Source organism: Ranitomeya imitator, chromosome 1 (genome assembly GCF_032444005.1).
Source record: "Ranitomeya imitator isolate aRanImi1 chromosome 1, aRanImi1.pri, whole genome shotgun sequence".
Classification (NCBI taxonomy): Eukaryota; Metazoa; Chordata; class Amphibia; order Anura; family Dendrobatidae; genus Ranitomeya; species Ranitomeya imitator.
This window is the reverse complement of record NC_091282.1, coordinates 258,202,321-258,229,566: the sequence shown is the minus strand read 5'-3', so window position 1 is coordinate 258,229,566 and position 27,246 is coordinate 258,202,321. Positions and strand designations below refer to the sequence as shown.

General features: G+C 44.0%; 1 protein-coding gene across 26 annotated transcripts in view; it reads left to right on the top strand.

Moving 5' to 3' along the window:
* Positions 1 to 27,246, top strand: part of NCOR2 (nuclear receptor corepressor 2) — a 574,536-nt gene that overhangs the window by 403,590 nt on the left and 143,700 nt on the right. For 22 of the 26 annotated variants that reach the window (XM_069756002.1, XM_069756001.1, XM_069756016.1 and 19 more), the window contains exons 15-16: positions 9,612 to 9,718; positions 11,933 to 12,102. In XM_069756002.1, the coding sequence (XP_069612103.1) occupies positions 9,612 to 9,718; positions 11,933 to 12,102 (277 nt within the window). Of the gene's footprint in view, positions 1 to 4,406; positions 4,534 to 9,611; positions 9,719 to 11,932; positions 12,103 to 27,246 lie in introns of those variants that run through there. The other 4 variants (XM_069756005.1, XM_069756000.1, XM_069756019.1 and 1 more) reach the window with 3 other exon arrangements.

Here is a 27,246-nt window from a genome sequence, read left to right as displayed (position 1 = left end):
ACTTTCATTCAGGGGGTCTCCCACATGGTACCACCCTATAGAGCTCCCCTGGACGCCTGGGACCTTAACCTGGTCCTAGGTGTTCTACAGGAATCCCCCTTTGAGCAACTACAAGATGTCTTGTTAACTTACCTCTCATGGAAAGTAGTTTTTCTTGTCGCGATAACATCTATTAGATGGGTTTCTGAGTTGGCTGCTCTTTCCTGCCGAGCTCCGTATCTGACTTTTCATCAGGACAAGGTGGTTCTGAGACCGGCCCCTCCATTTCTTCCAAAGGCCATTTCCTCCTTCCACATTAACGAGGACATTGTCTTGCCCTCGTTTTGTCCGGCACCAGTACACTGGGTGGAAAGGACCCTTCACACTTTGGATCTAGTGAGAGCTCTCAGGAGGTATGTATCAAGGACAGCTCCTTTCCACCACACAGATGCGCTGTTCGTACTCCCTGAATGTCACAAGAAGGGATGTGCGGCTTCAAAGTCAACGATAGCCAGGTGGATTCGGTCAGCGATTCAGGAATTTTATTGCATCAGAGACAGGCCTATTCCAGCAGGGGTCAGAGCTCACTCCACGTGGTCGGTGGGCGCCTCTTGGGCCCTTCGGCACCAGGCATCGGCAGAACAGGTTTACAAGGCTGCAACCTGGTCTAGTCTACACACATTTTTAAAACGCTACAATGTCCAAACTCAGGCCTCAGCTGAGACGAGTCTGGGCAGGAAAGTTCTGCAGGCAGCGGTAGCACACCTATAAACAGTTGATATTTGGGGCTTATTCCATTGGGTCAATTTTCCCACCCAGGGACTGCTTTTGGACATCCCATAGTCCTGTGTCCCCCAATGAGGTGAAGGAGAAACAGGGATTTTTGTGTACTCACCGAAAAATCCTTTTCTCCGAGACACTCATTGGGGGACTCAGCTCCCACCTTTTGGCCTGATGGCTCTGGTTGACATTTTGAATCTCTTTTTACACATGTTGTACCTTGTATTAATTATTATTTTCTCCTACTGCTTTTGCACGGAACTGGTTCTGGTGGAGCCAGCATGTGGGTATATACTGCAGGAGGAGGACTAACCTTTTTTCGTATTCACTTAGTGCTTCACTCCTAGTGGCAGCAGCATACACCCATGGTCCTATATCCACCAATGAGTGTCTCGTGGAAAAGGATTTTACGGTGAGTACACAAAAATCCCTGTTTTTAAAATATATTGACTTACTCATCTTTACTGTAGAACTTATAGCCAACAGAAGAGAAGTTGGCCTAGTTCTCCAGGAACCCCAAACCCTCCCTCCTACACCAATTATTGCACCCTTTATTTACCTCTAATCTCTTACTTCCTCTAAGGCAGAGGTTGCAAACTCAGCCAGGTAAATGGGCCGCACATAGAAAAAAAATTGAATATGAAGGAATGCGTTCTTTGCTGGAGAATGTCGTTTTTAGGGATACTATTATTTTTCTGTATGACATTTTGATCTTTTTTTTGTTTTTTTACGTTTTTTGGCATTTTTTAAAAATTCTTTTTAATGGCTTTTATCATATAGGTTCCCCTGTCCTATAATAATGTCCTCAATCCTGTAAGTGTCACCAATCCTGTAATAATGTCCCTAATCATGTAATAATTTCCCAATTTCTGTAATATCCTCAATCATGTAGTAATGTTACCTTCCCTGTAACATTGTCTCTCTACCTATAGTAATGGTCCCCCTTCCCGTAATAATCCCCTTTCCCGTAATAATGTTCCCTGTCCTGTAATGTCGCCCATCTTGTAATAATGTCTCCCGCACATTCAGTTGAAAAAGAACGCTGACATCAGTGGCCCCTGGACCGGGCCACGATCGTTTCAGAGGCCCGAGAGTCGCACATCGGAGCCTCAGAGGCCTCATGTTTGAGACCCCTGCTCTAAGGCGTGGCACATGGTACAGATAATCTTTCAAAGAATACTACTTTTGAGGTCCGTGCTTTAATCTTTTGGACTAATTCTCTGACATCAATTTTAAGGACCTTCCACCTACCTCTAACTTTGTCATAGGTGTCCATGTGCACCATGACCACTGGGTCCTCACCAGCCCATCCCAATAATCCGTCAACCCGATCCATGGTGTTTCAAGCAACAGTGCCAGGAAGACTACATGTTTGGCGATCCTGGTCTTTGTGACCGATTGCCCTGTCTGTTCTTCCAGCAGTTGAAGTCCCCAGCACCTGTCTGGCCTTTCCTGGACTCCTATTTCCCCTCCTTACTGGTGCAAACACTACTCTGGTTCCCAGAGGACAAATCTTGTTGCAACAATGCTACCTCTGTACTGACACCCCCTCATCTGCCAGTTGGGGTGTGCTAGATTAGGACTAGCCTCCCTGACACTCTTCCCCTATCCCTTCTGTCTTACAGCTAGTTGCCTCACTATCCTGCAGCTCCATGCTACCATCCTCCTCCATATCTACCCCAGCAAGCATCTGCTCAATAAGCAGGAAACTCCTTTGCATGTTGTCAGTAGATCTCAGTGTTGCCAGCATCTCATTTATAGCTAGTATCTGGGCTTCCAAATGTATGGCATGCACACATGTTACACAGCAGTGTGCCCCCTCAAATGGCTGTCCAAGGATTTCTTACATGCAACAAGATCTACACTGGATGGTATTGTGAGTGGTGGAGCACATTTCACTAATGGAGATGGCACAGACCGGAATAAAACAAGTAAATACAAAACGAGAATTAATACAAATTAAAGCCCCTGAATTTCAAGTCACACTGAAGCCAAATCACTCTCAAGCTCGTTCACTTGCTGTTAAAGATGCTTTTAAATATAGTTGCTTTTCCTTAGCTGCAATACAACCTGCAACTTTCCTAAGGTGCTTCGCAATTTCTCATCCACAATGCTGGGGTTACAATATGCAATGGGTTTTCTTCTTGTAAATCCTCCACATATCCAACCTTTGTAGATGCACCCGAAGGTTCTAGTCCCATATTGGGGAATATGGCAGATTTTCAGAGTGCACACCAAAACCTGCCTAAGGCCAGGTTCATATTGTGTTAGGGCAGTCCGTTCAACGCATGCGTTAAACGGACTGTGTTAACGCACGTGCCGTTAAAGATCGCGTTAATGTGGTGACGATCTGCTTTACATGCATGTGCATGGGGTTGTTGTTGTTCTGCTTACTTGCAATGAAATAAAATCATTGTTGAGTCTTGACTCCACTGTGGAAAGAAACTGTGAAAAAAAGTAGCAAAATCCATGAGTCAGTGATGGATTTCTGCTGTGAGTGTCAGATTTAGATTTTTACAATGGATAATGTAATAAATATCTGTCTTGCGAATCATAGACACATAAGTAGAAAATCTGACAGGTGAATACCATAAATCCTAATGTCAGTCGTCTTGTTGACTGTGCTCGTAAATTACAGAAATGGGTGAATTTGTGAAAAGCATTGGAGATAGGTAAACGGTAGATGGGGATAGGTAAACGATACATGGGGATAGGTAAGCGGTAGATGGGGATAGGTAAACGATACATGGGGATACGTAAGCGGTAGATGGGGATAGGTAAGCGGTAGATGGGGATAGGTAAGCGGTAGATGGGGATAGGTAAACGGTAGATGGGGATAGGTAAGCGGTAGATGGGGATAGGTGAACGGTAGATGGGGATAGGTAAACGGTAGATTGGGATAGGTAAACGGTAGATGGGGATAGGTAAGCGGTAGATGGGGATAGGTAAACGGTAGATGGGGATAGGTAAACGGTAGATGGGGATAGGTAAACGGTAGATGGGGATAGGTAAACGGTAGATGGGGATAGGTAAACGGTAGATGGGGATAGGTAAACGGTAGATGGGGATAGGTAAACGGTAGATGGGGATAGGTAAACGGTAGATGGGTATAGGTAAGCGGTAGATGGGGATAGGTAAGCGTTAGATGGAGATAGGTAAACGGTAGATGGGGATAGGTAAGCGGTAGATGGGGATAGGTAAACGGTAGATGGGGATAGGTAAGCGGTAGATTGGGATAAGTAAACGGTAGATTTGGATAGGTAAACGGTAGATGGGGATAGGTAAGCGGTAGATTGGGATAAGTAAACGGTAGATTGGGATAGGTAAACGGTAGATTGGGATAGGTACGCGTAAGAGCTATGTGGGGGCTTTGACTTTGTGAGACACAACAATTGTAGATAGTTGCTCTTTTGTTGACTACTATAGTATATGTGAATTCCTATTAGCCTGTAAGCCCTCACTGTCTGTCGTTGCTTGTGTGCACGCGCCTCCATTCGTACACTTATATTTAAGAGGATGAATCATGCAGCAAGTTCGGCCTATTCCAGTATATTGCAAAATCACAGCTGGAATGTTGTGGTTAGTTGAAGGCTTAACTATGCAAATGGCCAGGAAGTGTGGAGGCTCTGAGCTGTACTGGGCAGGTCCCACTACAGGCTGGAGTGCTGTGTGTCAGAGTGGAGGGGGGCCGTGAAGTTGGAGCTGCAGAGCAGGGGGGCTGCTATGGGATCCCGGACATCACAGGAGCGGGGAGGAAGCTGAATTTAATTGCAAGTAAGTGGTTTGGCGAGAAGGGTATTGCTATGTCATTGTTCTGTAGGTGAGCGAGCCTGTCACTGGGGCTGGTTCGGTCTCTTCCCACTTGTGCTGACTTTTACTCTCTCCATTGTCTTCAGTTTACAGTGTGTTCCACTTCTGTGGAATGAATATCTGTGTGTGCTTGTGTCTCGCTCTACTTGCTTTCATCTTTGTGTGTGTTTATATATACATATATAATGTGTGTAGATCCAGTTACATGATTGATTGGTACAGATGACCATCTTCGCTGTCTACAATTATTTCCATAGATTAGAAAAAACCTGACCGCTGACAATTAGACAGGCTGGCTGGTGTTCGCCAAAAGATTAGACCCCACTAAACAAGTGTGGAAGTACAAGTTCAAAAACCTGCCAGCGCTGTGGCACCAGTGATTAGATACACCAGTAGTTCCCTTTGGCATGGTACAGACTGATGCCACCTCACTGCGGGCTCCCCACTGCCCTCTGCAGTTTATAATGTGGTGCCAGTGGTATAACGTGACTTTCTCTGATGCGGAAGCTTAGGAGAAGGGAGCATAAAAATGAGTAGGTGCCAATTAATAGTAAACACAGAACTTGAGTGGAGAAGTTGCGCAGATGCACATTGTTTTCCTGGCATAAGAGTGACGGCCACAGGACACTAATTGCTCTGTGCCAGCCGTGATATTACATGTGGCGGTGGCTGGCATCCTACTTGTGCTGTGATTCCAGAGTCTGTGCACTAGTCACTACACCATCACGGGATGGTTCTGCTGAAGGTCACCGTGACCCTATGATAATGCTTGTGGCTGAGCTCTTATGTAATAACGATTTATCACCAGATTCCTCTAATTTATGCAATATGGGGTTCTCCAGAATTATTCCTCTCTCAAACTCGCTCATAAACTTCCTGTGTTCTTTCGGACTGTGGCGTTTTTGAACGTTTTGAATCCTGAGTAGCAAATCTGTATTATCCGTTTCTATATTGCCACATGTTTGCAGATGCAGATATGTCTTCTTAATATAATAATAAGCTGCATTTACACGGCAACATTGTTGGTGAATGGAGGATCCTAGGATCTCTTGTTTCACAATAATCTTGCCATGTAAACAGGCTGACAGTCACCTGACGAACGCTTGTTCATCTGATGAATTGATCTTTGTCGCTGCTCAAAAAAAAATTTTCTCGGCAACACATCATCCTGTGTAAACGGAATCTGTGTTACCGAAAACAAGTCCCACTTATGGGCGCTGAAATATTACAGATCGTTCAGTGCTCATCGTTAAACATGGTCTCCCTGTATAAACATGCTATTAAGATTGCCAATCAGTAGATATTTAACATCGGTGGTCATTCAGGTAATGTAAACCCACCTTTAGGCTATATTCACACTGAGATTTTTGAGACATTCAAAACTGAGGAGACTGACACTGTGTCTCCTGCCAGATTTCTGGCCAGTTTGTAGAGTTTCTGTGTATTTATTTGGCTTGTGTGTCGATCATTAATTCCAGTCCCATGACCATTTATATTGTCTATGGTTTATGTATTCCTGGTGGAGTTGGTTAATCTAGTTCTCCCACTTTTGTCTAGTCGATTCTGATTTTCCTACTTTGGTATGTTAATGGAATCAATTACACGTGGTATAATGGACAGATTGGTGGTGACACATCTTCTGGCGTTCTGCCTCGTTCCCTTCCTACTCGCAGTCACTGCTCCGTGATGTGTGATTTACTCATCCCACACTCATCGCTGTAATATTCTGTGGATGGATGTAGACTCTTTTGGCCTTGAAGGATCTTTCTTTGATTCTATTTAGTCAAAGAAAATCTTTGTTTGTAAATGGATGTTCTGTGCCAACGTTAAACCTCGCCACCAGTGCAAACAATAGTAGGAACTGGCACTAAATGAAGGCAGGCACTGTAGCTCGCGAGTGGCATGGCTCATCCCAATATTTTCACATGCAGTAAATATTCAGCATGTGACATTATAATTAATTCCTAGTGGTGTGTTTTCTGCTCCGTAGACATCCGGCTATTGGCTATTCTGTTTTTTTTTGTACCGGACCATTGGGGCAGTCACCATTCTTGGTAACTCCTGGTAACATAATTTGGAAAAATGCTTTACAGTAGCCACATGTACCGACCGTAGTAAACGGGCTCTAGCGTAAATCACGTCTATGGAAGAGGTTTCTAGACTTGCTCTGTGATTTGAGGTTATTGTGCAGGGAGGGGAAGGAGGTGAGCTGTGACCATCACCTATTGTCCATGTTCTGATGCTGTGATCTCTATATAGAGGTTTTCCATTACATTGTAATCCTACCTACTTACTAACATTTGACGTACATTTAGGTGATGGTAAGAGAGGTTTTCCGTCATGGTGGTCATACAGGCCTTGTAGCCGTGACATTGTGATCACCGCCAGATACTCTGCTTAACTGACAGCCAAGCTCCTGGTCAATGCCATCACCATCCATTGCTGTTTAACCCTCTAGATGCTGTGGTCAGTAGTATCCACGGCATAGAGATGGTTATTAGAGGGAGGGGACAGCCTTGCTCACCCAATCAGCCTAGCTGCAATGTGCATGTAAAGTCCTCTTACAATAACTTCTGGGTATTGCCACTTTCGTAAAAAACTGTTTTACAACTTCTGGCGTCCCTTTTCTCCCCTTATTGAAAAATTAGAGGATAAAGCAACATTTTAATGGAAACACCTAAATTTTTGTTTTGTTATAAAATTCTGCGAAAAACTGTAGATTCAAGATGCTCATCACACACTTAAGGGGTGTAGTTTCCGAAAAAGGGTCACTATATGATTTTAGCAATTTTCATATAGCTCTTGGGCTATGTGCCCTTGATCAGAAAAGCGCAGCGTTTTGGATGCCAAGTATTTTCGCTGCGTTCTATTGATGCAGGTAAATCCTCACGTGTTCACTGAACCATGTGGATTTACCGCATCCAAAACCTTCTATTAGCGTCTCCACATGAGAAATTGACATGCTGTGGATCTGAAAGACGCACCCCATGTTACTTTCCACGGGTGATCCGCAGGCGCACATAGACGCACAGTAGACATGGGATTTCTAGAAATCCCATCCACTATGCTGTAACATCTGGCCGCAGCAGCTTTGACGCTGCATAAATACGCAGCGTAAAACCGCATCAAATCCTCAACATGGGAGCGTACTCGTAAAATGCGATGTGATGTCCTCAATGTATTCTATCCAAATTGGCACTCAAAAATGCAAATAACGCTCCTTCCATTCTCATCTCTGCCTCATGCACAAGCCGAATCGCTGGGTCTAGGCAGTCAGAGATAGCTGTATTATCCGGAGACTGTAACCAGAATAATTTTTTAGAGGTGGGTTCAGCAGTAGAAAATATTTCCTGTACATCCACACAGACTAGTAAAATCTATGAGCTTATGCTTCTACATTCATGTGTAGTAGGGTCCATGCACTGGGGTGGTACTGATAAAATGCGGTCCGTCACCGTTACTCTGGCCACTGTCTAGTCTACCGTAATCTAGTCTGTTGTATCTCCGTGTAGGGTCCAGAATCCATATACAGGAGCATACAGCACGGTGCAAATTACACTCTCGGCCCATACTGTCTGCGAAAGTAACGAGTGCCTTATAGCAACCCATTAGGGATTGGCATTCAGCCTCGAACAATTGGAAGGTTGACTGAATAATTCCATTGAGAAACGAGGCTTTTTCTTCTCATATCTGAGGCTGAAGTGGTTTCTAAGCAGTGACTGATTTTACTGTAAATCTGTTTGTAGTCTATACATTTGGCCGTCCGTAGGATTTATTTATTTTACTTGTATAGCACCATTCATTTACACAGCGCTTTACATGTGAAAGGGGGTATACATAATAGAACAAGTACAGTAATCATGAACAATATGTCACCGACTGGTACAGGAGGAGAGAGGACCCTGCCCGCGATGGCTCACAATCTACAAAAAGATGTTGTGATTCAGTAGGCGAGGGTAGAGCTGGTGGTGCAGGGGTTTGGTGGATCGGTGGTTACTGCAGGTTGTAGACTTGTTGGAAGAGGTAGGTCTTCAGGTTCCTTTTGAAGGTTTCCACGGTAAAGAGAGTCCAATATGTTGAGGCTGGGGAGTTGCACGGGAAAAATCTTGTACGCGATTTGTGGGAAGAGGGGCGTAGAGAAGGAGATCTTTTGAGGATTGGAGGTTGCATGAAGTTATCTCCAGACTGGTCACGTGCAGATTCCCCATCGATATGTCTTTGTGTGGGGTTTCTCCCACTCTCCAAACACGGGGAGAACATACAAATCCTTTGCAGATGATGTCCTTGGTGGGATTTGAACCCAGCGCCCAGCTCTATACATGTGGGTCACCCAATGCCGATACATATACAGTTTGGATGTTCTTGATGGCATGTCCTATCTTCTTCAGTAGCTAGGAATGGCTTGCACTTCGGTTTTCCTGTGCCAGCACAGTCTTCTGCAGAAATTTCTATTGAGGATTATACTGTCTTAACACAAATGCATTAACTGGGATTTTTTTAAATTGTTTTTAAGAATACTATAGAACAGTCAAAACTGGGAAAGTCTGCAATTTAAACTCCACCTATATCTTTTACAACTAGCCTGATTAATTTGTGTCTAGCTGAATAGTAAAAAATTTCCGCTGTTCATAAAGCTGAAGTTTTTGCATCTTTCAAGTTTTGCTTTGCTTAATAGGAAATGAAGAACAAAATGTGCTGTCATTCATTATGTATGGTTATGACATGACTTAAGGAGAACATGAAGAATGTATTGTTATGTTTTCTATTTACTGTTAAGGGAACCCATATTGTATTGGATATTTTGTTTATCCAAAATTCACTATTAATGTCAGATAATAATGAATCGTCCACAAACAGAGATACCATGGCACATTTGAATAAGTACAAGATGGTAAAGTTGTTATTTTAGGCCTTGCAGTTTGCCACTTGAGCTATAGAGAGCGCTATTGAGCTGCAGAAATGTGCACAAGAGTCTTCTCTCTTCATTCTGTCTGATGTTTGTAGTATTTATTCAATCAAACTTTCATTGTTATTTCTTTTAGCAGCAGATGCCCCGTAGTACCCAGGAAGAGAAAGATGAAAAAGAGAGGGAGCCTGAAAAAGAAGAATTTAAACAAGATGTGGAAAATGACAAAGAGGAGCTTGGGAAGTACGTCTCCTTTTCCATCCAATTTACTTGAACTCTCCTTGGAAACATTATTCTTTATATTGAGCCTTGGGGCATATTCTGTTACCGAGGATTCTCCTTGTGGTTGGCAGACTCAGGAGACCACAATGTAGTAACAATTGGCTGATGGGGTTGGAGAAGGCCTTTTACTTGATCGAAAAACTGAGCTTCATACCTTGTAAGAATTCCTGAGCTCTCCTGATTCTGCCGCTCTTTTCCGTTTTGGGCTGCGTCACTTCCTTGCAGAGATATTCATATTCATTGCTTTTGGAGAGCAACTGGGCGTTTCTTCAGTACCTTCATAAGGGAAGGGTACTTTCACCCCTCACTCCCAGTTTCTGCCAATCCCAGCTTTACAGCTTATTATTATTATTATTTATTTATATAGCACCATTGATTCCTTGGTGCTTTACATGAGAAGGGGTTACATGCAAATTACAGATATCACTTACAGTAAACAAACTAACAATGACAGACTGATACAGAGGGCTTATCTAACAGTTTAGCAGTCTCTTGCTGTGATAATCAGCAGCTGGTAGACAGGTGCCCGCCCCCTCACAGAGAAGACCGAAGAGACGCCCACTTGAACTGCAAGCAGAGATTTCACCTACTACGCTCCAAAAGCTACAAATGTGACTGAATATCTTTACAATAAGGTGACACAGCGCAAAATAGAAAACAGACACAGGGGAACATAGGGATTTTTACAAGTCATTTAATTTATTTTGCAAGTTGTTTTTTGACAGTTCTCTGGCTAGGAGTCTAAATTAAACTTTAGAACTTAAGAAATTAAGTTTTAGGAACAAAATGGAGTTTGAACTTTGCAGTGTGTCACCTTGACTTTTGCATTCTGTACTGTAGCTCCTCTGCTTTCATTAATGGAAGCAATGTAGAAAAGTTTTCACATTGTATACAGGAGATGCAGCTCTGTAGTCTTTCTCCACTTTTGTAGCTTCTTAGGCTGGTGATAGACATTACCACCGGTATCTGTCTCTCTCTAGTACTCAATACACATGCATATTCAGCTCAGCTGAGCTTCTTTTCTCAACTTCAGTGTGCAGCATGGTTAACGGGAGATGGAGGTTACCATTTCTGCACAAGCAAGAATTCAGTCTTTGGGCTATGTTCACATGACCGTATTTTTAGTCTGAGTGCTGGCCGTGGAGAAATCTAGCCTCACGCGGACAGGACTCGGACTAATGTTATTCGATTGGGCTGTTCAGTTAACCTATTTTTGTGCAAGTTTCAGATAGGACTCTCCTGTTCAAGTCGATGGGTGCACAAAAACGCTGGGTTCCATAAGGATCACCCATATAGCATCCGATACATTACCATTGTTAACACTGGAAACTGTTTTTGGTCTTCTAAATTTGATTTAGTGCTGATGTATAAAAACTAATGCCATACAGGTGAACAAACCAGACATGCGAATGAGAATAAAGATGAAAAATATATTTTTTTTCTGGATGAAAATCTGATTTTTTATTACGCTCAGGTGAACTTGGCCTTAGGGTGAAATTCCTCCTAAACATGTGAACGGAGTTGTTTCGGCAGCATGAAGATGGATTTCTTCAAACGCCATCTGATTTAAAGGGCCAGTGGCATAAGCACCTTCAACAAATCTACTTCTTGTAAAAATACCCTTTAGGTTTAGGGCACAGTCACCCTCCTGTGACTTGTGTAAGTGGATTACAGAAGCTCTTAACTGTCTGTTCCACTTTAAGGGTTAATAAGTATTACAGTAAGATTTTTAGATTTCACATAGTGTTTGATGCTAAATAAAAATACCCAGTGTCCTCATGCCCACAGATTACTGTATGCTTCTAGTTTCGTACAGGAAAGATATATATCTTTTTACTGTGTTGGCCAATTCTAAATATTTTTCTAGTTTCATAGTAATGCCAATAACCTGACTCATCTCAGTAGTAAGAGTTGTTTTTTAAGTACAGAAGAAGGTACTTTCTGATTAATACCTATGCCTTCGTATCTTATGTTTAGCACAGATTTCTCATACTTTGTCATCTTAAAACCTTTCTTTTGAGTGTCTCTTGGCCTTAGTTTCAAACACAGTGTCTACGTTTGGCCTGTGTATTATGTGCTCCTATGTTGCTGCTCATTCATGAAATTTGTTGGTTTCAATATGATTTTAAGACTTCAGTGAAATAAATAGAATAATTTATAAGACCTTGATTTTAGGGAGAAAAATGAAGATACTTCTGGAGAAGAGAATGATGACAAAGAAGCAGTGACCTCAAAAGGGAGAAAAACTTTCAACAGCCAAGGGCGCCGTAAGGGACGTATTACGCGCTCCATGGCCAATGAGGCCAATGAAGAGGCCTCCACACCTCAGCAGAACTCGGATTTAGGTAAGAGTGAATCAAGAGATCTCATATGTGTCCGCCAACTGCATTCAGAGCAGCATCAGTAGACTTGACTGCAATCGGGATTGTTGCATAGTATAACTTCTAGCCTTCATGCAATCAGGAGGATCGGACAGCTGCAGTCTAATGTGTATGGGGCCTTATATCCCTATCTTTCATGACCGGTTGTAGCAGTGAGATCATGACTACAGTGCATGTGGCTGGCATCACCTCCAAACCCAATGATTTGGCTAAAGCGTACATGGCACAAGACCAGTGACTTGCTGTAGTGGTCTTGTATGTTCTAGTCATGACATTACTACTACAGCCTGCCAGTAAAAACTGAGGCAGCGGCGAAGAGACATCCCTGGACTTGGGAAAATGAGTAACGTGTCAGCTTATTATTTTTGACAAGGCTTCGAGGAACTAATAATGTGGCCTGCAAATATAAAAAAACTGACCAGAGCCTCCAAACAGAATAAGACAAATGTGAACAGGTGCAATATGACTCGACTATTCAATATAACCAACAAAATATAGCTATAGCTGCACTGCTATAATATGCAAACATTGTATATATGAAATTCGAACTGCATTACTGCTGTAGAAAACATGTTAAAAGAATGTTGGAACTTCGCGCACAAATTGGCCCAACAGCCAGCGACAAGGCGCACCCCTTTGTTGGGACCCTAAACCTTACATGTCTCTCCTGGGCTGTAAGCCTACAATTTTAAGGGCAAGCTGGATCCAGCTCTAATTAAAAATACCTTGAGCTCTTGTGAATTGACCAATTTTTGCGCAAAGTGCCTTCATTTTATAACATGTTTTCTATAGAAATAATGCCGTTCCAATTTCATATATTCAATGTTTGCATATTATAGCATTTCAGAGTGCAGCTAAAATTTTATCCTTGACAAACCCGTTTACAGTTCATCTGCACCTAAAACGCTGAAGTACCGTATATACTCGAGTATAAGCCGACCCGAGTATAAGCTGACCCCCCTAATTTTGCCACAAAAAAACTGGGAAAACTTATTGACTCGAGTATAAGCCTAGGGTGGAAATGCAGCATTTACCGGTGAATTTCAATAATAAAAATAGATCATTATTTCCCCATAGCTGTGCCATATAGTGCTCTGCACCGTTCATTATTTCCCCATAGCTGTGCCATATAGTGCTCTGCGCCGTTCATTATTGCCCTATAGCTGTGCCCCATATAGTGCTCTGCACCGTTCATTATTGCCCTATAGCTGTGCCCCATATAGTGCTCTGCACCGTTCATTATTACCCTATAGCTGTGCCCCATATAGTGCTCTGTACCGTTCATTATTGCCCCATAGCTGTGCCCCATATAGTGCTCTGCACCGTTCATATTTCCCCATAGAAAGCTCTGCCATTGTCGCTGCTGCTGCTGCAGTAAAAAAAAAAAAAAAAACACACATACTCACCTCTCTTGCTTGCAGCTCCCAGCGTCCGGTCCCGGCGTCTCTCCGCACTGACTGATCAGGCAGAGGGCGCCGCGCACACTATATGCGTCATCGCGCCCTCTGACCTGAACAGTCAGAGTGCAGAGACGCCGGGAAGATGGAGCGGCGCCCGGCGGCTGGAACGTGGACAGGTGACTATGCGATACTTACCTGGTCCTGGCGTCCGGCTCCTTCCCCCGTACAGCTGTCTTCGGTGCCGCAGCTTCTTTCTCTATCAGCGGTCACCGTTACCGCTCATTAGAGAAATGAATAGGCGGCTCCACCTCTATGGGAGGTGGAGCCGCCTATTCATTTCTCTAATGAGCGGTCCCACGTGACCGCTGAAGAGGGGAAGAACTGCAGCACCGAAGACCGTGGGACGGCAGGGGGAGCGTCAGGATTGCTGGAAGCAGGTAAGTATGCCTCAGCGCCCTCACCCCCTCACCCGCCGACCCTGCCACCCAACTTGACTCGAGTATAAGCCGAGAGGTGCACTTTCAGCCCAAAAATTTGGGCTGAAAATCTCGGCTTATACTCGAGTATATACGGTAAGTCCGGCTGTACAAGAGCATAGTGCAAAGAACACTTTGGATTAATAGCTCTACGTGAGCAAGTGTGGACACAAGGCAGCTAATACTATATGATATCAGTGAGCCTAGTTTCCGCTAATCATCACTATGGAGCTTGGCCTATGAGGTGCTAGTGCACAGAGGATATTATTCTTCTTAAACTTTCATAGTTCATGCACTACACATCCCAACATTGAATGGTTCAGATTTGGAGTTAAAGGGCTGTTCCCATCTCCAAGATCTTATCCCAATATGTAGTAGGTATTATAATAATAATAAATACCTCCAATTAGAACTGTAGTATAGTTTTCTGATTTTCTATGTCTCTTTCCTTATGTGCTGGCAGTTTCTTTTTTTGGAAAAAAAAATCAGGAAATCCTGGTGCGTGGATGAGATGTGGCTGATGGGTTGACATGGCCAGTATTGCTCTGACAGCTCTGATTCATCATATCCCGCTTAGGCTACTTTCACACATCAGGGTTTCAGTGTCAGGCTAAATCCGGCAAATGTTGGAAAAACTGGATCCGGCGCAGATTGTGAAAAACTGATGCGATGGATCCGTTTTTTTGACGGATCCGGCTAGCATATCTAGATTATTGGATAAAAAAAAAATTTGGAGCATGCTCAGTTTAAAAAAATGGATCAGGCCGCCGGATCTGCCTTTTTCCGGATTCGGCACCTTCCTGCTCCCATAGACTTCCATTCCAGCAAACAGCTGGAAACGCCGGATCCGGCGCTTCAGGCTTTTTTTGCCAGAGACCAAAAACGTTGCTATGGACGTTTTTTTCAAGAAACCGGAAGCGGCAGATTTGCCGGATCCGGCGAAAACCGGACGAAACGCAATGTCATCCGGTGCAATCTGGCACTAATACAAGTCTATGGGAATAAAACCTGATCTGGCGGCAACATTCGCCTGATCCGTTTTTTTTGAAAATTAGCCGGATTTAGCCTGACACTGAAAACCTGATGTGTGAAAGTAGCCTTAGTTATACACTAAACCTACTTTAGATGGAAGACTGTGCATATTTCTAGCTCATAGAAGTGCCTGTCACTTCTGAATTCACAGAACTCAAAGTTTTATTGAAACGGAGAGCAACGATTCATGCTGCTTGCGGTTTGGGGAGCATGAATTACCTGATAGATTCTCTTTAACCCCTTTCTGACCTCGGACGGGATAGTATTTCCGAGGTCAGATCCCCAGCTTTGATGCGGGCTTCAGCGGGGAGCCCGCATCAAAGCCGGGACATGTCAGCTGTTTTGTACAGCTGACATACTTTTCCTCTGATTGTTTCACTCCTGGTTTTGGCTTACAAATGCTGAGGTAAATAAATCACCAAATACTCAACATGTGGACGTGACATTAGAGCTTTTCAGCATTTGTCTCTTTAGCTGTTGTGGCTGCGATCTGTACTTTTACAATGGTGTAAAGAGACAAATTGGCGACAACTTCCTCCTAGTAACTCTTATAGAGATACAGGCTGGGAAATCTATGGCTATCATGGAATGCTAGAAATTGTAATTTCACCACAGTGAGAAATGCTGAGAATAATTTTCTATCTGCGAGGAACATTTGGGCAGGCGGGGTAATGCACAGACATTTGTAAACCTGCCTTTTGAGCTGCACGTGGCTCTTTTCACTTCACCATTTGAGCTACCCCTTCATACACTTATGGTATCTGAATAAAGAAGTATTAATAGGTTTCTGAACTCTGATGTAATTGTTACCATCTGGCACCTCTGGGGCATGTATCTCTGTGGAGAATGGAGGTCACCCATCCAGAGTGGAGTATGAATGGTAGTGTTCACGCATGTCCTTGTTCTCTAAAGATGTACGATGCCATTTATTATGGATATACCTTAAACGTCTATGGTGAAAATACCCTTTAATCTCTGTCCATCGTTTATGTACAGAAAAAAAAGCACCATTGGGACACGGGTTGCAGATTTTTCTGCAGCAAAAACCTAGAGTTGGCAGAAAAAAATTAATATTGAAAATATGCTTTGATTATTCAAATCTGCAAGGAAAAAATAAGTAGCATGTGCATAAGATTTCAGAAATCTCATTGACTTTGGGGGTACTGTAAAACGATGTAAAAACACTGCAGAAACGCAGCACGTGAACAAGCATTTAGGACTAAGCATCCAACTGACACACCAGTTTAAAAAAACTACAAAAACAACAAGAAAATCATCAGTATATCTCTGCCATGCGTTTCTTGTCATATTTCTTCCCTTCCAGCTAGCACAGAGCCACAAGTTTTGAAACTTCTGCTTTTGGCTTGCACAGTCCCTCAAGATTGATAAGATAATGCTCATTTACTGTAAAATCTTAAGGCAGAGATGGCCCGCTTCCAGTGAGGCGATACATAATCAAACGCTGCGTACAGTGTAATAGAGGCTATCTCTCTAATAGCCGTCACTGAAGCTTAATCCATCATCATTAATTGTGATGAAAGCACTTAGACAAAATGTTCAGATGCAACCACAATCTGAATATTAAAAGTTTGCAATCTGTATAATTGGTGAGCTCAGTTCTATCCTATGCCCTTTACTGAAGTTTGGATGGAGCAGCTCTGGGCAGATGAAGGGGTTAAGCAGAATCCCTCTTGTAGACTGGCACAGAACGTTCTCTTAATTGCAGATGGGTTGCTGTGTATCCGTGTGACCTCTGTGCTGTGCGCTCCATGCGTGCAGCAAGAGTGGAGGGATGCACATTCTGAACACACCATTTGCTTTTGATTGTTGATCCCTGTGTAATACTTTTCTGTCTTTCACACCTTGAATCAAGGCTTTCTGCATAATGATGATAGTTGAGCTGTTACATCTTTAGAAAAGTGAAGATTGCATTTATTGCCATTCAGTAAATTGTGACATAGATACGTAGAGCAGATGGGCACACTCATACCCAGATACTAATATATATATTTTTTTATGTTTTTTCTATACCAGTGATACCAAATAAATGTCAGTTAGCATTTTACACCAAATTCAAGGCCCAGACACATTCATCAGATAGCCTTTATGGCGCCTACTGTTCACTAACATACTTCACGCCGCTGCCAATTTCCGTTTTTTGTGTTTTCATTTTTTCCTCCCTTTCTTCCCAGAGCCATAACTTTTATTTTTCTGCCCACATAGACATATGAGGGCTTCTTTTTTGTAGGACAAGTTGTACTTTAGAATGACGCATTTCATTTTATCTTATAGTGTAATAGAAAAATGGGAAAAAAAAAATCCAAGGGGGGAGAAATTGTGAAAAACCAAAAAAAAAACCAATGCAATTCTGACATTGTATTTTTATTTTGGGAATTGTGTATCTGTTGTACATTTTTTGGGAAAAATGATCTTGTGATATGATTATCCTCATAAATACGGTTACGGTGATACCCAACACATCCAGTTTTTTTTAAGATCTTAGTGGTGAAAAAAAAAAATCTGACATTTGCAAAAAAAATGTGTTTGTGTTTCCCAAGACCCGGAACATTTTCATTTTCAGCTGATGGCTCTGTGCTACGGCTGGGCGATACGACATTTTTATTAACGCCAATTTGGGTACATATCACATTTTGATCACTTCTTGCAACCTTTTTTGTGGATTTGGGAAAAAAAACCAAAACCTAATTTTGGCGTTCTAGAATTTTTTTTCCGTTTATGGGGTTTACCGAGTGGGTTAATTTTTGTTTTAGATTTTTTTTTTTCTTTTTTAAATATCTTTATTTTTAAGGTGGAAAAGGGGATGATTTTAAACTTTTTATAGTTTTTTTTTCTTAAACATTTTCTTAAACATATGTATACATTTTTTTTTTTAACACTAAGTACTCGTTGTCCTTTTAGGGGACTTGAAGCTGCGAGTGTCCGATCACTTGTGCTATATACAGCAATGCCACAGCGTCTCCTTTGAAGGAGCTCCAATGACAGGCAGAGGAGTCATCAGTTGTTATTTTTCACCCATTGGCAACCCATGAACAAATCACCGGCACGCTGATGGGCGTAGAGAGTGATGCGCACCCATGTCGGCGTGTGCTAAGTGCAGCTGTCAGAGATGAAGAGCAGCATTTAACAGGTTGACAATCCACCTGTGAATGTTAGCACAGCCTTCACCTTCAGAGTATGGAGCATGCTCCATACACCCGCTTCCAACTTGCGCCGTACATGTCCAGCGAATGTCATGAAGGGATTAAAGAGAATCTGTCAGTAGGTTTTTTTCCATTTAGTGTGAGAGCATAATGTTGATGCTGAGAGCCTGATTCCAGTGATGTCACTTAGTGAACTATGTTTTGCTGTTTCAGTAAAATTAGTGTTTTAATTAGAAGGCGAGGACAGTTAAGCCAGCGCTGATTGGATACTGGGCACCTCGTGTCATTCCACTGCACCACACCTCTGGGACCGAGAGTGTGGGCACCGCTGAAACAGCATCGGCATAGCAGTTGAGCCTATAGGTTTTTTATTTTATTGGGGCCAAACATTTAGTTCAAGAAGGGGTTGTTCTAGTAGTGGACAAACCCTTTAACTCCATAGCGACCGCTGATACGTCTTAACGGTGGCAGTTAAGGGTACTTATTCCTCAGTGCCGCTTTTTAATGACGCTGAGAAATAAGGTTATAGCGTTCCCAATTTGGAAATTCTCCGGATAGCAGAGCCCCCAGAGATCACCTCTTGCATCCCCCAGTGATGTCCCCTGGCCCTCGGCATCTTCTTCCTATAAGAAAATGGCGGACGCATGCACATTGCGTCCTCCAAGGTCTGCTGGCCAGCACCCTCCAAGGTCTGCTGGTTCAATTTGGTCACTGTGATAGGGTCACAGTGATCAAAATAAAAAACAAAAGTAAATCAAACCCCCCTTTATCACCCCCTTAGTTAGGTAAAAATAATAAAATTAAAAACAAGTATTTATTTCCATTTTCCATTAGGGTTAGGTTTGGGGTTATAGCTAGGGCTAGGGTTGGGGCTTCCTCCGATCCTCTCAAGATCTACTTCTCTACTCCCCTCTCATCTCCTCTTCCTACGAATACATACAAGATTTCTCCTGCGCATCCCCTTCTGCTCTGAAACTCTGTACTCCAACATATCAGACCCTCTCCTACCATGGAAACATTCAAAAGGAACCTGAAGACCTACCTCTTCTGACAAGCCTACAACCTGCAGTAACCACTAAACCGCTGTACGACCAGCTCTATCCTCACCTACTGTATCTGCCCCCATCCCTTCTACACTGTGAGCCCTCGCGGGCAGGGTCCTCTCTCCTCCCGTACCAGTCATGACTTCTATTGTTTAACATTACTGTACTTGTTTTTATTATGTATACCCCTTTTCATATGTAAAGCACCATGGAATAAATGGCGCTAATATAATTACTAATAATAATAGACTTGCAGTAAGTGAGGCCGCACCTATGTAGCCAAAAATGTGGCTGGGAGTTTGTATATCGCATACTTGCAGTCATTTGTCCGCACGCTTCCATCACCGGAGAATCCTCACAGCATACAGTGCGCGTGATGTGAGGATTCACAAATCTGCAGACACATAGAGTGACTACAGACTTGTAGGTTTTAGATCAGACAACCCTTTTTAATGTCAATGGGCCAATTTGCATGTGAACTTTCACACAGACAGTTGTTCTTTGCTGAGAAAACTGCAGAATGCATTCGCTTGAACCGATTCTCAGTTGAGTGTTCTAAGCCACTGACGAGGTCCGGGAAATAAACTCACTTGGCTACAACAATTGATTCATTTCTATTGTAAATCTTGTGAGACACATATAAGGTGTTTTTCCACAATTATAGCAAAAATCCAGAACCAAATTTAACAATAAAATCTCACAAACTAAACATTTTGTGGTCCAGGTTATTCCATGCATGAAATGTTATTCCAATGATTTGATGTTATTAGAAGAGAACTGTCACCAGGTAGGTGGCCTAGGATGTACAAGGACTTGCCCCCAAACTGCTAGCACTGCTCTAGTCCTAACGCGAGTGTGCAGCGCGTCTGGTGGGATTGTGGAGTGGCCTTTCTGGAAGGCAATGCGTTCACTATTATCTAGCATTTGTAGATACAGCATTTCATTAACAGCCAAGCAAGCTTTGTTATTGCTTGATTTGGATTGATTTTCACTTTACACACAAAACAGTGATTAACTACTGCATAGCCATAAGAACGAAAATTGTCTATTGGAGAAAATCCAAAGTTTTGGCAATTGCTGAAATCATTAATAGAATAAATGTCACGGACATGGTTTGTGGAACCACTGTGCCACGGACCGTGGATAGCCTCGAGGGGCGTGACTAAGCGAATACCTGACTGTTCACTTGAGCCTCTGATGAGGAGGTTAGACTTGGCTCCTGATGAACGCCAGGTGCCACTCCAGGACAGACAAACGGATGTGCAGCAGCTGGACCCAGAGGACAGACTGGAGGACTGGAGGGAGCAACTAGCAGAGTTTGATTTATAATGCAGCAGACAGAGTTCGCATCAGAGTGCAGGAGGCAGGATCTGCACCAGAGTACAGCAAGCAGGATCTGCATCAGAGTGCAGCAGGCAGTGTTTGTATCAAAGTGCAGCAGGCAGGATCTGCATCGGACTGCAGCAGGCAGGGTCTGCATCAGAGTTCAACAGGCAGGATTTTCATCGGAGTGCAGCAGGGACAGGTATGCAATCTTACACAAATTAGGCTGCAAATCAGGAAGGTTGCTCAGGCAACTCCCCCATTTGGATGATGCAATCTATAAATATATCTATTATATAATTGTCTAAGGGTCACTTCCATCTTTCTGTCTGTCCTTTTGTCTGTCTTTCTGTCACGGATATTCATTGGTCGCGGCCTCTGTCTGTCATGGAAATCCAAGTCGCTGACTGGTCGCGGCAAAACAGCCATGACCAGTCAGCGACGGGCACAATCCGCAAGAAAATGGCCGCTTCTTGCTCCCCGCAGTCACTGCCCGGCGCCCGCATACTCCCCTCCAGTCACCGCTCACACAGGGTTAATGCCGGCGGTAACGGACCGCGTTATGCGGCGGGTAACGCACTCCGTAACCGCTGCTATTAACCCTGGGTGTCCCCAACTTTTTACTATTGATGCTGCCTATGCGGCATCAATAGTAAAAAAATGTAATGTTAAAAATAATAAAAAAAACAAAAAAACCTGCTATTCTCACCCTCCGTAGTCTGCCGAGCCGCTCGCGCCTGTCGCCATCTTCCATTCCCGGCGATGCATTGCGAAATTACGCAGAAGACTTAGCGGTCTTGCGAGACTGCTAAGTCATCTGGGTAATTTCGCAATGCATCCGGGGAACGGAAGATGGCGACAGCCGTTTGCATATCGCCAGAGCTTCGGTGGATCCCAGGGGGTGAGTATATAACTATTTTAATTATTTTTTTAACAGGGATATGGTGCCCACACTGCTGTATACTACGTGAGCTGTGTTAGATACCGCGTGGCTGCTACATACTACATAGGCAGTGTTATATACTGCGTGGGCTGTGCTATATATTACGTGGCCAGTGTTATATACTGCGTGGGCAGTGTTATATACTACGTGGCTGCTATATACTGCGTGGGCTGTGCTATATATTACGTGGCCACTGTTATATACTGTGTGGGCAGTGTTATATACTACGTGGCTGCTATATACTGTGTGGGCTGTGCTATATATTACGTGGCCACTGTTATATACTGCGTGGGCAGTGTTATATATTATGTCGCCTGTGTTATATACTGCGTGGCTGCTATATACTGTGTGGACTGTGTTATATAGTACGTGGCTGTGTTATATACTGCGTGACCAGCGTTATATATTGCGTGGCCTGTATTAACGCATCGGGTATTCTACAATATGTATGTATGTAGCAGTCATATAGTATATAGCACAGGCCACGTAGTATTTGTCTGCTATATACTACATGGCTCCTATAAATAAACATATACCATACGGGACAACATAAATAAAGGGGTGCCACAGAGACCAAAACCCATGTGAACGTCTCAAAGGTACACCACATGGACACTCCCAAGCATAATATATAACATAAGACAGGAATTGGAGTAAAAAAGTCCAAAAAGTAATCAAAATATCAATTTATTGAAAAATAATAATACAACATATAAACAGACTAGGATCAGGTGATAACAAAGGACACCCGAGTCCTGACAAAAGATGTTAAGTATTAGACATGGGTAAAGGTGCTCGAGTGCCACAAAAAGAGAGAGACCGAAAGTCCGAAGTAAACTAGTAATCAGATGACTAAGTAAGTCTGCGCGCTATACCATTCCAAGGACTGGGTCCCAAACTAAACGTACCGTCACACTCAGCGACGCTGCAGTGATATAGACAACGAGCCGATCGCTGGAGTGCCGCTGTTTAGGTCGCTGTAGAGACGTCAAACACAGTAACTCCAGAACGATGCAGGAGCGATCCAGTGACGTAACGGCGACTCACTTATCGTTCTCGCTGGTTGTTAGCTCCATGTAAAAAAATGCTGGCATCGTTGCTTTTGATGTCAAACATGTGACGATACACGCCGACCTGACGACCAAATGAAGTTCTGGACTTCTAGCTCCGACCAGCGATGGCACAGCGGGATCCAGATCGCTGCTGCGTGTCGAACACTACGAGATCGCTATCCAGGATGCTGCAACGTCACGGATCGTTGTCGTTCTCGTTGCAAAGTTGCTAAGTGTGACGGTACCTTAAGTTCATTGCTTACCCATGATATCAGTGTGTCAGGATCAGTGTCCACGCCGCCACGTGGACACTGAACCTGACACACTGATATCATGGGTAAGCAATGAACTTAGTTTGGGACCCAGTCGTTGGAATGGTATAGCGCGCAGACTTACTTAGTCATCTGATTACTAGTTTACTTCGGACTTTCGGTCTCTCTCTTTTTTGTGGCACTTGAGCACCTTTACCCATGTCTAATACTTAACATCTTTTGTCAGGACACGGGTGTCCTTTGTTATTACCTAATCCTGGTCTGTTTATATGTTGTATATTATTATTTTTCAATAAATTGATATTTTGATTACTTTTTGGACCTTTTTACTCCAATTCCTGTCTTATGTTTTATACATGGCTCCTATATACTACGTGGCCTGTGCTATATACTATGTGGCTGCTATATACATACATAAATACATATTCTAGAATACCCGATGCGTTAGAATCGGGCCACCATCTAGTGTGTATATATATATATATATATATATATATATATATGTATATATATATATATATATGTATATATAATTATATAATTACATCAGAAATAAAACATAGAAGCGAGAAGCCATAAAATAACAAATTTTTATTGAAATAAATATTAAAACAGGAAGGAACAGTCACCGGGAGGGTAACCTCGGGTTGCCATCTGAACACAGTGTAGAACGGAGATTCTCCCGAGGCTTGACCAATGTGATTGTTGTACGAGAACTCAGCCCAGGGAAGCAATTTCACCAAATCATTATGGTGGGCATTGACGAATTGTCGCAGGTAATTGCCCAGGACCTGGTTGACACGCTCCACTTGCCCATTGGACTGGGGGTGATAGGCTGATGAGAATTCTAAGGCGATATCCAGATGTTTACAGAGCTCTTGCAAGAATCTGGAAGTGAACTGCGAACCTCGATCGGACACAATGTGACGAGGAAATCCATGCAGGCGGAAAATATGTTTGATTAAGCGGTCAGCCAGTTCAAGAGTGGATGGAGAGTCGACAATGGGGTAAAGTGTGCCATTTTGGAGAAGCATTCCACGATACCCAGATGATGGTGCGATCCATGATACCCACGATACTGGCAAATCCATAATGAAGTCCATAGCCATATGGTTAATGGCAGGAGAGAACCAGCAGTAAGTCGTCTGGGGACTTTATTGCGGGCACAAATCGGACAGGCAGCCACGTAAGCATAGATTTCTCTCCTCATGGACGGCCACCAGTAGTGGTGAGAAATCAACAGTAGAGTCTTCCTTAGTCCTGTGTGATCAGCGACCGAGGATGAGTGACCCCAATACAAAACTCGCTCCTTCTCGGAGTCAGCCACAAGAGTCCTTCCTTGAGGGATTCGTGACAGAGTGACTGGAGTGACAGTGACCATCTTGGACGGTTCAATGATAAATTGTGGATCCTCCTCTTGATCCTCGGGCAGAAAAGAGCGAGAGAGGGCATCGGCTCTGACATTCTTGTCACCGGACCTGAAATGTAAAAGAAAGTTTAAGCGGGCAAAAAACAAAGACCACCCAGCTTGACGTGGACTAATTCTCTGGACGGACTGGAGATATGCCAGGTTTTTATGGTCTGTGTAGATAACCACTGTATAGACTGCACCCTCCAGCAGGTATCGCCACTCCTCCAGAGCCATCTTAATGGCGAGTAACGCTCGGTCCCCGATTATAGTAGTTACGCTCAGGAGCGGAGAAGGACTTAGAGAAGAAACCGCAGGACACACTGCGACCCGAGGATGACTTCTGGGAGAGCACAGCTACAGCCCCTAACGAGGATGCATTTACCTCCAGGAATAACTGTTTGTTCAAAATACGGGCGATGCTGAACTGGAGCGGTGGAGAAAAAACGTTTGAAAGCGAAGGCCTCTTCAGCCTCGGAGGACCAGTTCTTTGGATTGGCTCCCTTTCGGGTCATAGCAGAGATGGGAGCAGACAGCGTGGAGAAGTGAGGATTGAATTGCCGATTATAATTAGCAAAACCAAGGAATCGCTGAATTGGTTTGACTCCCACGGACAGCGGCCATTTAAGGGTGGAAGAGACTTTCTCAGGATCCATCCTGAGTCCGGTATCTGAGATAATGTAACCCAAGAAGGGAAGAGAGGACTGTTTGAAAACGCATTTCTCATAATTGGCGTAGAGGCGATTCTCACTCAGATGCTGAAGAACCTCCCAATCTGCTTGTCTGTGGGAGACCAGATCATGGGAAAATACCAAAATATTGTCCAGATACACGACAACGCAGGAATAAAGCAGGTCCTGGAAGATATTGTTGACTAATTCTTGAAAAACTGCCGGTGCATTACAGAGACCGAAGGGCATCACTCGGTATTCATAATGTCCGTCCCTGGTGTTGAAAGCAATCTTCCATTCGTCTCCCTGGCGAATGCGGATTAGATTGTAGGCGTCTCTTAAGTCTAATTTGGTGAAGATCATGGCACCTCTTAATCGGTCAAACAACTCTGGAATCAGTGGGATAGGGTATTTATTTTTCACTGTGATCTGGTTGAGACTTCGATAGTCAATACAGGGTCGGAGTGATCCATCCTTCTTAACGAAGAAAAACTCGGCCGCAGCAGGAGAGGAGGATTTCTGAATGAACCCCCTGGCTAAATTCTCCTGAATGTAGTCCAACATAGCTCGAGTCTCAGCTGGGGACAGAGGGTAAATTCAGCCTCTAAGGGGTGTAGATCTGGGAATCAAGTTGATAGAGCAGTCATACGGCTTGTGGGGCTGCAAAGTCTCAGCTTCTCTCTTGTCAAAAACATTGACAAAGGACCAATAGACAGATGGCAAACCAGGCAGCTATGCTGGACAAGAAGGGGGCCTTAGCCTGATGTACTGGAGTCAGACACTTCTCCTGACAGAAATGTCCCCAGCGGAGCACCTCTCCAGTTTTCCAGTCCAACACAGGTTCGTGCTGCCGTAGCCTTGGTAGGCCTAAGAGAAAGGCGTGAGACATGTGGGAAAGAACATAGAAGGCAAATATGAAGCATCCCAATACAGAGCTCAAGCGGCTCAGTAGCCAGATAAACCATCTCCCGAAGAGTTCTCCCATCGACAGATATTATTGCCAGGGGGTTCTTGAGTGGATGAACTGGAATTTGGAACCGATCCACTACAGCCTGGAGGATCAAATTTCCGTCTGCCCTGGAATCCAAATGCGCCGACTCAAAAACTGTGATTCACCGGCTGTCACAGCCACAGTAAGGGTCAGGGGTAGGAAGATGTCTTTTCCATCTAGGGAGGCTTCTCCTATCGACCTAAGATGCCGGAGCGTCTCCGGCTTTACCAGACAGACTCGAATGGAGTGGCTCATGTCTCCACAATACAGGCACTGGACTTTAGCGCGTCGATCCCTGAGTCGCTGTCTAACAAGGGCAAGATGGTCGATCTGCATGGGTTCAGATCAGTCCTTGACAAGGGAGGGCGAAGGAACATGTTGCATTTGAAAAGACTGAGCCAGGCGGCGCGGTACTCTTTCACGTGCCACCTCACAGGCACGCTCATGGAAGCAAAGTTCTATATGGATGGCGAGGGAGACCAGGTTGTCGAAGGTAGTTGGTAAGTCTCGGCCAGCTAGCTGATCCCTTGTTTCCAGAAAGGCCATTCCAGAAAGTTGCCACCAGCGCTTCATTATTCCAACCGGATGCCAGAGTACGGAAGTGTACCGCATATTGCCCCATAAGAAATGCCACCTTTGTTCGATCTGACTGGAAATGATGAGGAAGGAGTTCAAAATGTAGCCGGCACTGATTGACTAACCCACGGCAGAGCTTCGGATTGCCGTCAAAACGTGGTGGAGCTGCGAGTCAGGGAACTGGATCTTGAACCAAGCAGACTGTCTGGGAAGTCTCAGAAGACACAGCTGCTTGAACATGCTGAAACTCTGGAGGGATGTTTAAGGTCTGCAACTTAGTGGTTAAGGACTGCAACTGTATGGACAGCTCTTCTTGTGCGTCTGTCGGCAAGGCTCCTGGTACATGGTCCGAACAGGCAGGATCTTTGGTCCAGCGGGATCCCTGGCCTGAGCAAACTGTCACAGACGTGGTTTGTGGAACCACTGTGCCACGGATCATTGAGAGCCTGGAGGGGCGTGACTAAGCGAACACCTGAGTGTAAACTAGAGCCTCTGATGGTGAAATTTGACCTGGCTCCCGATGAATGCCAGGTGCCACTCCAGGACAGACAAACAGATGCACAGCAGCTGGACACAGAGGACAGACTGGAGGGAGCAGCTGGCAGAGTTTTATTTAGAATGCAGCAGACAGAGTTCGCACAAGAGTGCAGCAAGCAGTGTTGGTATCGGAGTGCAGCAGGCAGGATCTGCATCGGAGTGCAACAGGCAGGATCTTCATTGGAGTGCAGCAGGCAGGATCTGCATCTCAGTGCAGCAGGGA